At 38.4% G+C, this 12,131-nt stretch overlaps 2 protein-coding genes across 3 annotated transcripts in view; one reads left to right on the top strand and one right to left on the bottom strand.

The window, feature by feature from the left end:
- Positions 1 to 4,586, top strand: part of spred2b (sprouty related EVH1 domain containing 2b) — a 64,071-nt gene extending 59,485 nt beyond the window's left edge. For both annotated transcript variants that reach the window (XM_022686178.2, XM_022686179.2), the window contains exons 5-6: positions 1,156 to 1,311; positions 2,025 to 4,586. In XM_022686178.2, coding sequence (XP_022541899.1) covers positions 1,156 to 1,311; positions 2,025 to 2,699 — 831 coding nt within the window. In that variant the 3' untranslated portion in view covers positions 2,700 to 4,586. The remainder of the gene's footprint in view (positions 1 to 1,155; positions 1,312 to 2,024) is intronic.
- The window catches only part of phf10 (PHD finger protein 10), a 297,697-nt gene that overhangs the window by 105,727 nt on the left and 179,839 nt on the right, over positions 1 to 12,131 (bottom strand). The gene's annotated exons all lie outside the window — the stretch shown is intronic.

The following is a 12,131-nucleotide window of genomic DNA, read 5'->3' as shown; positions in this document are numbered from 1 at the left end:
AATAATTGTGACTGGTGGCATCTTAGATTTCCAGTATTTTAGTGTGCTTAGCTCTAGTAAACACCACACGACAGCTCTACACTAGGACCACTGAGTGTTCCAGTAAGCCAAGGTGCTATCAGCTAGCAGTTCGTCCCATGTAGCTTGTTTTAACATTGTAAACACGCAGACTGCAGTCCGTTATACTCACCTCTGAGCGGCGAAAGAGCTGGCGCTGCGGTTAGCGACTAATGCTAATACTGCTCCAGCCTCAGTTTTTGAGAAACTAAATGGAAACTCCTGTATAATGCCGTACTTCAGCAGAGTTGCTGTAGTGCTTCTTACAACCTGACTGGTAAAATACATACAGTTGCACCGGATTATAAAATGCACAGATCATTTTAGGAAAATTAAAAGATAGTACAAAAAAATACAGTAAATGGTGGCATATTTATTAAGTGAGCTGATTTTACAGTGCAGTGTCTGCATAATTAGTAACTTTTTCCGTCGTCGTGATTTTTAAATTTACTGTAACTGCTTTTTTTGTGGTCTTATTAATAAGGTTCTTCTTGGAAGTTAATTCATGTCAGAGACCTTTTTTTCCTTTACAAAGAGAATATAGTGAGTACAAATGCTTTCAACAAGGAGGTACTCCATAACTCTCTGCTTGATGATGATGTCATGGACCAGCGCTTTGGGTTTCGTGTGCGATGGCCAAAAATTCAGCAGGCTGGATTCATTTAGAGCCTCTCTAATAACAGGGAGACTTCAGAGAGGTTTCTACAAATCCTGTGGCCTGGGGGGCCTTTTTTTTCAATTTCATACTGAAGTTGAGCCACATCATGTCAGTTCGACTACGCTGATGTGTATGTGTGTGTACGTGTATGTGTGTATAACGTATTGTGTGTAGCTGCAGAACAGTGCCAACAGCCCATGAGATCATGGAAAACTGCACTCACTCTGCACAGCACCTGCCTGCTGGGTGTCTTTATCTCGTCTTGAGCGCTGGACCACACATCGTCCACCTTCACCTTCCTTTCCTCTCTGGCTCTTACATCAGACTCGAGCTGGGGGAACACATTGTTGTAACCACAGCAGATCACTTGGCTTAGTTTGTGTACCCTTATATAACTGGGCTATGGATTTAATTGGGTCTTTTTTGTCTTTTTGCCACAGACCGCCACCGACAGCTCCTCCAATTCCTCTCAGAAGAAGGAGCAGGCGATGCAGCCTCTGGCAACCTCCACCTTCTACGAGCCGCACCGCCATCACTGCCTCCTGGGGCACTTTCATGAACCGTACAGGACTTCAGAACGCTACTTCCTGGACCAGGTGAGGGATGCATGATTGGATTCAGCAAAAAAAATAGGTGCAAGAGAACTATATGCACCCAGTGCTTTATGATGTATATCATATTAAATTTTCCCTTCTTTGATCAATACTTTTGAGTGCCATCTGGTAGTTCAGGGTTGAGGTTAAGCTTTAGTTTAAATTTGAGAGGACTTGGTGCTTTTACACTTCAATTTGGTTCAAGGAACCAAAGGTTGGTCCAACCAAATTAGGTGACGTTTGTCCAGATGAACTGAACGAGGGTTTGGTACGTTTTTTTTGTCATTTTGGACCAATTAAAGAAATTTAAGGCAGCCTATTATCACCCGATAAACAATAAAAGTAGAAAGTATGTTATGGTGCCAAAACTCTTCTTTGCATCATGCATAATGCAAGCATTATGGGTACAACAGGTTATGCTTGTGACTGCTGTATCTACTGTAACTGTAGATTAAACTCCACAGTAATGAAAGGAATCAGAGTGTAATTTGTTATAGTTATTTTACTGTGTGTGAAGTCATAGCGAGCCAGATTTGACACAACACCTATAAAAGCAATTGGATCAAATGAATGTGCCATGTAACAAAACCCAGAATCTTGAAGCATGAACCTCGGTTTGGTCTGGACTTTCAGGTGTGAAGACTTCTATGTGACTAGTGGTTGTGACTTCTTAATATAATAATAAGCTGATCTTATTATTGTTTTCTCTCGACCAGGCTGTACCCAAGTTCCCCCGTCATGTCAGCTTTCTGGACGAGGAGGAGGAGATTGTGCGAATTAACCCGCGCGAGCGCACCTGGCTGACCGGCTACGAAGACTACCGGCACGCGGTGGCTCGGGACCGCTTCATCCAGGCCGAGGACGTGGACTCGTACGTGCACTTTGACAAGAACGAAACGCCGTCGAAGCACGAATACAGCTACCCATACACACCCAGCCACTCGGACCTGGGTCACAAGGGCCAGCGGGGGGGCTCGGACGGCGGCGTGGTGGCCACGCAACCGGTGGCTTTCAAGCCTAAAGGCAAACGGCGGAAAGAGGACGGCGAGCGGTCGCGCTGCGTCTACTGCCGGGACATGTTTAACCACGAGGAGAACCGGCGCGGCCAGTGCCACGACGCACCCGACCCTATCCGGACCTGTGTGCACCGCGTCAGCTTCATGTGGTGCGCAGACAGTCTGCTCTACCACTGCATGTCGGACCCCGAGGGCGACTATTCGGACCCGTGCTCATGTGACACAGGCGATGAGCGCTTCTGCCTGCGCTGGCTGGCCCTGCTGGGCCTCTCTCTGTTGGCGCCGTGCCTCTGCTGCTACCCGCCGTTGCACGCCTGCCACCGCTGTGGAGTGGCATGCGGTTGCTGTGGTGGCAAGCACAAGGCTGTTGGGTAACCCCCCCTTCGCAACCCACCCTCGCAACCCCCAGAACTACATGTTGAACACACGCAGCAGGCGCTTGTATATACTATGGATGGACATTTCAGCTATTTTCACTGTTGGAAAATCTTCATTTTTTAAATAAACTGTAATGGATGCATGAGTTGGGGGTGCTGAAATTTTAAGCAGTGTCTCCATGACACACAGTGATGTATCACACTAGATGATATGCCAAATTTTTGTATGTTTTTGTCCATTGTACCAAATATCTGATTGCCGAGTCAGTGTATTTAGGGACCGAATGGCTGGAATGCTGAAACCTGTTCAAGTCCTAGTGATTCTCCTTTAACGAAAGACAATCTAAAATTTCAGCCATAGGTTCATTTTGATTCTAAAAATATTTACAGGGAATTTAAAGTCCACATAAAAAATCTGAGACGTGTTTCATAAAAATCTGGTACAAAAATTCATACAGGTTAAAACTAGGGATGAAAAAAAAAGCACTTTCAATGTTCAGATAAACAAGGTGAAAAGGCCGAATCATTTATAGCGAACTATGACTAGGTTATTTTAAGCCATATTGTGCTTTGTTGTTCTTCTTTTAAAAAAAGCAAGACAGATATACATAATAGTGTATTTAATGTATTCAGTTGTGAAAAAGTGGCAAATTTAACCCTCTATAGCATGAGTTATAGTTTTGGGTAGAAAAATATCGCACCACTATTTGGGAGATTTTTTTCTTTGTGAACTTTTTCTGAACTTTTTTTTATTTTGATAAAAAGCTGATAATTTGAATCACCACAGCTTTATCATGATGGCCATCATAAAAGTGATCTATGAATTGGGAAAAAAAACAACTTGTTTTATCATGTTAAAAACAGCAGTAATGAAAAGCAGTAAGAATATAGGAAGAATATAAACAGCCAACTATACTTCATTACATATTCTTGCACATCTATAATTATTTTTATTTATGAGCCACTTGCACGCCTTATTTTATTGGACGTAGATATGCCATTTAGCATTACATTAAAAATAAAATAAATAAGGTATATAAATAAGGGCTATTGTGTTATAACCAAAAGATGCTTTGTTGCCTGAGAGCAACATCATGCCATAGAGGGTTAATAAAAACATCTAAAAAATGTGTTCAGTATATGGCCGTTCGCCTGATGGTTTATTTTGTTTGGTTTTGGCCAAATATTTTCATTTTATTGCATCCCTAGTTAAATCGAGTACACATTATCATTAAAGCGAAAGTGGGGGAAACCAAATATAAATATATACAATATCTGAAACTCTTCTTCAAGATTCTACTTTTCACTCAAATTGTTACACTGACAATTTGTCTTTGTAATGAATAAAACATTACATTAAAACATTAAATCATAAAACAGAATGCAGAAAAGAAGCTTTGTGTTTGCTAGTGCTCTCACATTTTGAAACCCACTGTGAAATGAAATAAACCTCTACCCTCCTCTAACTAGAATATGTAAGCATATATAATGCACAGAAAGTTTATTTTTGTTTTGTTTCAGTGGTTAAGTGATGTTATTTTACATAGCTTTTTTTTTAGCCATTGCAGTAAAACAATCCTGAATGCAGGTGGATCTGCAGCCTTCTCAGCACCCTCACTGACTTTATGCATCCATGAGAAACTCCTTTTTTAATTATTTTATTATATAGTAAATGAAACAGTTACTAAGGGAAGTAAAAAGAGTAGAAATGTCCATCCCTAGTATATACAATTGTTTGGATGCTGGTATGGAGGAAGCAGGAGGAACAAGGACATTTGTTGGGGCTTCTTGGGGCTATTTTTGTTTATTCTTTTATGTCAATCTCAGCCCTATTCCAGATGGACAAAAAGAAGAAAAAATGGTGCATTAAACTGGCTTGAAATTTGATTTTTATATATATATACGTATATATATATACACGTATATATATATACGTATATATATATATATATATATATATATATATATATATATATACGTATATATATATGATGTTTGTCTGTGTGCACGAGTGTGTGGGTATGTGTGTGTGTGTGTGTGTGTTCCTGTGTACTGTTCCTTTCTTTTCTCTCTTCTGGATCTTTCTCTTCAGTTCCTCGTGATGAAAGAAAAGGCTCTTTTTTCAGGTGGCCCTTTTGGAGCCGACTTGTCATGCATTACATATGCAGGTACTTTATATTTTTACACTGATTTTTAGTTGTTTGGAGAACTTGAATCGTTTCGTTTGTGGTGTTGCGCGCGTGCATGCGTGGAGATGAGCTGCGGGTTCGTTTCGGGTTCGTCGGTTCGGCCCGTGGCCTCAGAACAGGGAACCAGGGAACGGTGGAGTCTCTAAAATGAACCAGTGTAGTCTTTCTGAAGTCCTCTAAACGTACAGAACAATAACGCCGTCGTCAAGATTAGCCTGAGACACTAAACCTGTAACAGTGAGGTTAACAGTGTGAGACTTGAGTGAGACATGTTTGTGTGTGTGTGTGTGTGTGTGTGTGAATGCGAGTGTGTGTTTATGTTTGTGAGTGTGCGTGTGAGCTCGCTGAAGCTTGCATGTGCGAAGTTGTAAAGGAATGAGAACATTGTATCACAGCATAGTATTGTTATTGTATTTAAGCCAAATTTACATAAGCTGCATTGTGAGTATATGTAAATACTGTATACTCATATGTATATGTTTAAAATCGATTATTATTATATCCACAGCCACATTAGTTCCGCTTCCGGATGCGGACATATTTTTGTTTTTGTTTGTTTCCTTTCTGTTGATTAGAACGATGGACGAGGAGCTCTTACGAATCACCGCGATCGATATCCAAAGATTTACTTTTTTTTGTTTGTCATATTTATTTCATTCTCAGTCAATTGAATCACCAGCCAAAGGGAGAGGCAAGCGAGGATGCGTAGTTTGGTCATGTGAGGAACTGTGTACACCGATCAAGCATAACATTATGACCACCTCCTTATTTTTTTAGTTACACTGCACACATACAGTTCTGGAAAAAATTAAGAGACCACTTGAGTTTCTGAAGTGTTCTGTTTGAGTAAAATTAATATTGTTGTTTTATTCTATAAACTACAGACATTTCTCCCAAATTCCAAATAAAAATATAGTCATTTAGAACATTTATTTGCAGAAAATGAGAAATAACAAAAATAACCAAAAAGTAAAATAACCTCAAATAATGCAAAGAAAACAAGTTCATGTTCATAAAGTTTTAAGAGTTCAGAAATCAATATTTAGTGGAATAACCCTGGTTTTTAATCACAGTTTTCATGCATCTTGACATGTTCTCCTCCACCAGTCTTACACACTGCTTTTGGATAACTTTATGCCACATATGGTGTAAGAATTCAAGCATTTCAGCTTGGTTTGATGGTTTGTGATCATCCATCTTCCTCTTGATTATATTCCAGAGGTTTTCAATTTGGTAAAATCAAAGAAACTCATCCTTTTTAAGTGGTCTCTCATATTTTTTTTCCAGAGCTGTATGAGCACTTAAAAAAATTCTATGATCAGAAAATGTAGCACTTATGTTCGTTCTTCAATGCCCACCACAGACACAGCAATGCTGCTGGAGTTTTTAAACACCTCAGTGTCACTAGCATTGGTCTTGTTAACAGTGTCCTGTGAGCGGTGATGAAGGGGGACTTGAGAGACAGAAGGACTACCTTACCTGCGTATCTGCTCTGGGATGGTCTATCCTGTGGGGTCCTGAGCATTGAAGAACAAGGTGAAAAGTATATAGATAGTAAGTCTATAATTATAGACTATAAAGTGATTCTATGCTGTCCACTGAAAAACATGAATAATTGGACCAATAGTATTTCTTAAAAAATGGCCTGAAATAAACGCCTTTTAAAAGTTAAGGTTTTATCTCTCTCCTGTAAAGTTGCTGTTTTGGAGATATGTGCTTTACAAGTACTAGACAGTGACGATAAAAAAATATTTAATAGATGGTCATAACGGCATGCTTGATCAGTGCATACTGCTATATAAAACGCTCAGAGGGAAATGCGTAACTAGCATTAACTAGTGTCTGCTTTCCCTATTTTCTCGAACATGTGACACAGAACTATGTTCTAAACTCCTTTAAAAGCAGTGGAAGATGTTTCCTCTTTGCAAATTGTTTTCAAGGCTGGTTCTGTTCTGAGGGAAGCCAGAATTGAACAGTTATAACACATTATACACATAAATGAATAAATAAGTAAGCTTGCACATAGTGTGCATAATCGAGGGCCGTTCGTCAAAACCGATCTCCAGTTCCTTCATCACTCTAATATAATATTACTCAAAGCCTTAATTACACTGAGAAGGAAGTGACAGCAGCAGCGTCACTGGTTAACTTCGCTTCGGAGCGCGAGTGCACGGGGTCCGACTCACGGACGTGCACAGCGTCCACTTTTAAATAATCGAGAGAAAGTGATGAATATTTTTCTAATTTATTAAAAAAAAAAAGAGAAAAGAAATGGAGACTCCCGTTAGATGAGCCTTTTTTTAATCATGCGAATGTGTTCAAGACGTTGGAGATAGTAGAGAAAAAAGAAATCCCTCAAAAAAAACAGCATCGTACAATCTGTGAGGCAGCTCTGGTGCGTGTGTATGGTCTGTCTGGACTCTCCGCTGAGAGACAATGCAGTCATCCGGTCTGCTTCCCCATCTCTCGGCTTTGTGTTTGTGTCGGCTTGGTTTAGCTGGTAGAGTTGTATGTGCACAATTCCCTGTCAATGAATATTCAGTACATGGGTGTAACATCTGTGCTTTATATGTAACGTTCAGCCTGCTCACCGGAACCGGGACCTACCGCCGGGACACGCTGACAGAGATGTGTTTTAATCAGGATAGATTGTGACTAAAATCAAGAACAAAAAAAAATGGCTTTTAAGCATCTGTGGACACCTCTTTTAAAGAAATCAATGTTGTTGGTTTACAATAATAATATGTAACATATTACATACATATTAATGTAACAAATTAAAATTTTATATTGATAAAAAAAGGTTTACCTGTAAATGTTTGTGACGGACACATGCACAGCAAAAACAAATGCTATCTTAACCTCCTGAGACCTCCACCTTCTTTTCTCCAAGCTATTATGGATTAGTTGGCCTAACAAGTAAAAGAACTACACTTTGTCTTTGTACAGGAAGTCGTTTTTGCAAAACAAAAAACCACAATGTCCTTTTTTTATTTTATTTTTTTAATAAAAATGATCCATTTGGTAGCAGAAGTCAGTCAGAATTAGCCCTAAAGCTACATTTTATTTTTTTACAGTAAGTAAATAAACTTCTGTCTGGATTGGCTGTAGAAACTTTTGACTGGGATTCCCATCATCTTGTTTTCAATCACTTAAGTGTAATGTTATCATGTGACCACCAGATGATATATATTTTTTTAAATATATTAAAATGTTTCATGGTGCAGAATGGCAGAAATGCAATGTCCCCACATGAGGACGCAGGGTCTTGAGAGGTTAACAAACAAAACAATCATCAATCAATTAATCTTAAGTCGTACTTTTACGTCTTGTTTGTATTCAAGATGTAATCAAGAGAAATTTTAATTGTTTCAAGACATAATACAGATGCTTGTGCCTGTTTTAAGGCCTTGTCCTGTTTCAAGATTTCATTCAAATACTTTTGGCCATTTCAAGACATAATATAAATCTTTAAAACTGTTTTAAGACATAATTTAGTTAGTTTTGCCTGTTTCAAAACATATAATGCAGATCAACAGAATTTAAATAATTCCTTCTTGCTAAAGTGACTTAATAAAGCAAAAGTAAAATGATACATATATATTTTATGTTTTTTTATTATTTTAAATTAAAGATTGATAATTTAATACCTTTAATAACATTGATAATCAAGCACTATACTTATATGAGGTGTCCTCAGATACTATTGTTGGGCAGCAGTCAGTACACACACTGCTGTGTTTGAACAGAAGAGAGAAAGCGTCTCTGTCAGCGCGTGTCGGAGGTGATGGAGGACGGTCTCCTGCAGCGCTTTGCAGAGGTGTCAACTGTCACTGTGCCCTTCATCCACCGCACGTCCTTTGTCCGCTTCTCCGTTAGCTTCTGCAATACTGGCATTACCCTCCTCACCAAGAGCCCGGTTTACCTGTGGTTAAAAAAAAAAAAAAACAACGATGGAAAAGTTAACCAAAAGCGTTCTGTCTGTACGTCTGTCTTGGTGCAGCGTCTTGCTACTTCACACATTTTACCTGTTTAAAAAAGTGCCTGAAGCGTATTGTTAATCTATCTCCTTGTATACTAAAACAAACAAACAAACAAAAAAAGACAGATGAAATAAACCCTATTGTATTGATTAGTTTTGTTTTTTACAATAAGAATTTTTACCTCTGTAAAAAGCAAAAAAAAAAAAATCTATATCAAGTGTACGATGTACATTTTTATTTCTATTTTTTTTAATCGTTTCTAACATGTATGATCGATGTAGCTCTTTGCTTTGAAGAAAGGATGGGAAGAAAGAAAGTACTTTGTAAATACCAGTAGATCATATCAGAACTACTAGAAGCGTGGCTTGGCCAGTAAGTAGTTCTACCTGTGTGTCCTAGCTCCCAATAAAAAACAAACAGTACAAAAAGAGAAACACAATCTGCCCTGTGTTCTTTCTGCGTGTGTGTTACTGTAAGGGTTTGTGGTGGTATTCATATCTTTCTGTGACCTCACAATTTACTTTTGTCTACTGTAGTGAGCACAAGTCTGAGACATGTACAGTGGCGTGAAAAAGTATTTGCACCCTTACAGATTTTTTATTTTGCATTTTTGTCGTACTTACATTTTTCAGATTATGAAACAAACTTTACTATCAGACAAATATTACCTGAGTAAATATAAAAAGCACTTTTTACATGTTGATTTCATTTATTAAGGAAAAATAACTATCCCAACCAGTCTAGCCCTGTGTGAAAAGGTGTTTGCCCCCCATAAATTAACTGTGATTAATCACACTTTTTGGAAAAGTAAGTTAAATACTTACAACAACCAGACCTGATTACCGGCAGACCTGTAAAATCAAGAAATCACTTAAATAGAACCTGTCTGACAACATGAAGCAGCTAAAAGATCTCAAAAATCAGCACATTATGCCCCAATCTGAGGAAACTCAAAAACAGATGAGAAAACAAAGTCATTGATCATCTATCAGTCAGTCTGGAACAGGTTACAGAGTCATTCATAAGGCTTTGGGACTCCAGAGAACCACAGTAATTCACTACTATTTACAAAAGGAGAAAACATGGAACACTGGTGAACCTTCCCAGGAGTGACCAGCCGACCAAAATTACTCCAAAAGGGCATGAACAACTCATCCAGGAGGTTACAAAAGAACCCAGAACAACATTTAAAGAACTGCAGGTCTCACTCACCTCAGTTAAGGTCAGTGTCAATGATTCAATAATAAGAAAGAGACTAGTTAAAAATGGTTTTCATAAGAGAATTTGAAGGCAAAAAACACTTCTGAACAAAAACAACACAATGACCCGTCTCTTATTTACCAACAAACATCTTGATGATCCCCAGGACTTTGGGTAAATATTCTTTGTACTGATGTGCCAAAAGTAGAGCTTTTTGGAAGTTCTATGTCCCGTTACTTCTGTTGTAAAACTATCACATAATTTAAGAAATAGAACCTCATACTGAACGTAAAACATGGTGGTGGTAGTGTGATGGTCTGGGGCTGCTTTGCTGCTTCAGGGTTTGGATAACGTGCTGTAGTAGATGGAACCAGGAATTCTGCTGTTAACCAGACAATCCTGAAGGAGAATATCCGGCCATCTGTTCATGACCTCAAGCTCAGGTGTACTTGGGTTTGGTAGCAGGACAATGATCCAAAGCACACAAACATGTTCACCTCTGAATGGCTTAAAAAATATAAAATAAAGGTTTTGGAGTGGCCTAGTCAAAGTTTGATTGAGAAGCCAAGTTATTAGTTGTAGGGGGCAAACATTTTTTCACACAGGGCTAGACTGGTTTTATTTTTTTTTCTCCTTTAATACATAAAATTATCATTTAAAAAGTGTTTTTTTTATATTTACACAGATTTTATTAGTCTAATATTAAAGTTTTTTTGACATTCAGAAAAATATCAGTATCACAAAAAAGCAAAAACAAAAGAAAGGGGGGCAAATACTTTTTCACACCACTGTATAAGTTAATCACCATTTATGTAATGAGACGTTATTAACGAGGAGACTTACCACAGCTCTCGTAACACTCAACCCAACGTCTGTTTAAGAATAAAGTCCCGCCTTTAAATAAAAAGACCCAATCAGCTTGCTGCTTATGCTGCTCGTGATGAGGAGACCTGCACAAGCATCCCATTATGAAGCCAAATGCTACAAACTAATACTGAGGTTTTTTTCAGATTTTATCAGTAAATTAAAATATATTGTTTAAATTGTAATAAAATCTTCAATTTTGCCATTACCCAAATGGTCGCTAAATAAACTGTCAAGAGGACACACTGGGCTGTCCAATAAGACCTCAGTTATGGAAGTTTATTTAACGCAGCACTGGCACTTTCCTTTTTCAATTGCTGGACGTTGCAGCTTTCATATTTTATGGCAATGTTAACCCTCAACTCAAACCACAGCCTTTAGACTGTGCCTTCTGTTGTGGACAACAAGACTTATTAACATATATTTTCACCCAGTTTCCATACTTCAGGAAGCAGTGGGGTGATTGAGGCCAAAAAGGTAAGAGTAGGCAGGCTTTTGGGAAATGTTTTGGAGCACACAAACCAGCGTGAGGTGCTCATCCTAAGAGGAAGCCTTTCATAGTGTTCAGATCTGTTTACTTCATCTTCCTGTTTTTTATTTTCATAAAATGAAGAGAAATGTTCACATAAATTCACATGAAAATGCAGCACAATACCACATAACCACAACATTCTGAGACCAAGCCAGACCAGGTGTCCGCTACAAGGGATATATGATTAAAAAATAACAAAGAACATTTTGTTTGGGTTTTTTTCACTGTGACATGCTTATTTTAACCACAATGCTTCAATCATCTAAAAAAACACCATATTGAACCTTTTTTCGTCTTTCAGGAAGATATTTGAACAGGCAATTTACACTCGCATATCAATCTTGAACATAACTTTTTTTCTTATTAAAGACCACACAGTTAACTTTGATGTAAATGTTGAGATAACACTTTGTGGTAAAGTGTGTATCACAGTGAAATACATACAAATACAGGGAAAAACAGGCAAACACAAGGCAACACAGGCGACCACACGGTAATACAGCAAACACAGAAAAATACAGGCAAACACAGGGAAATACAGGCAAACACAGGGAAATACAGCGTAATAAAGGCAAAGACAGGGAAATATAGACAACACAGGGGAATACAGGCAAACAGAGGGGAATACAGGCAAACACAGGGATTTTATATACCCTGTGTTA

Source organism: Astyanax mexicanus, chromosome 7, assembly GCF_023375975.1.
Source record: "Astyanax mexicanus isolate ESR-SI-001 chromosome 7, AstMex3_surface, whole genome shotgun sequence".
Taxonomy (NCBI): Eukaryota; Metazoa; Chordata; class Actinopteri; order Characiformes; family Acestrorhamphidae; genus Astyanax; species Astyanax mexicanus.
Note: the sequence above shows the minus strand (reverse complement) of the source record. Positions and strands in the feature narration are given on the sequence as shown.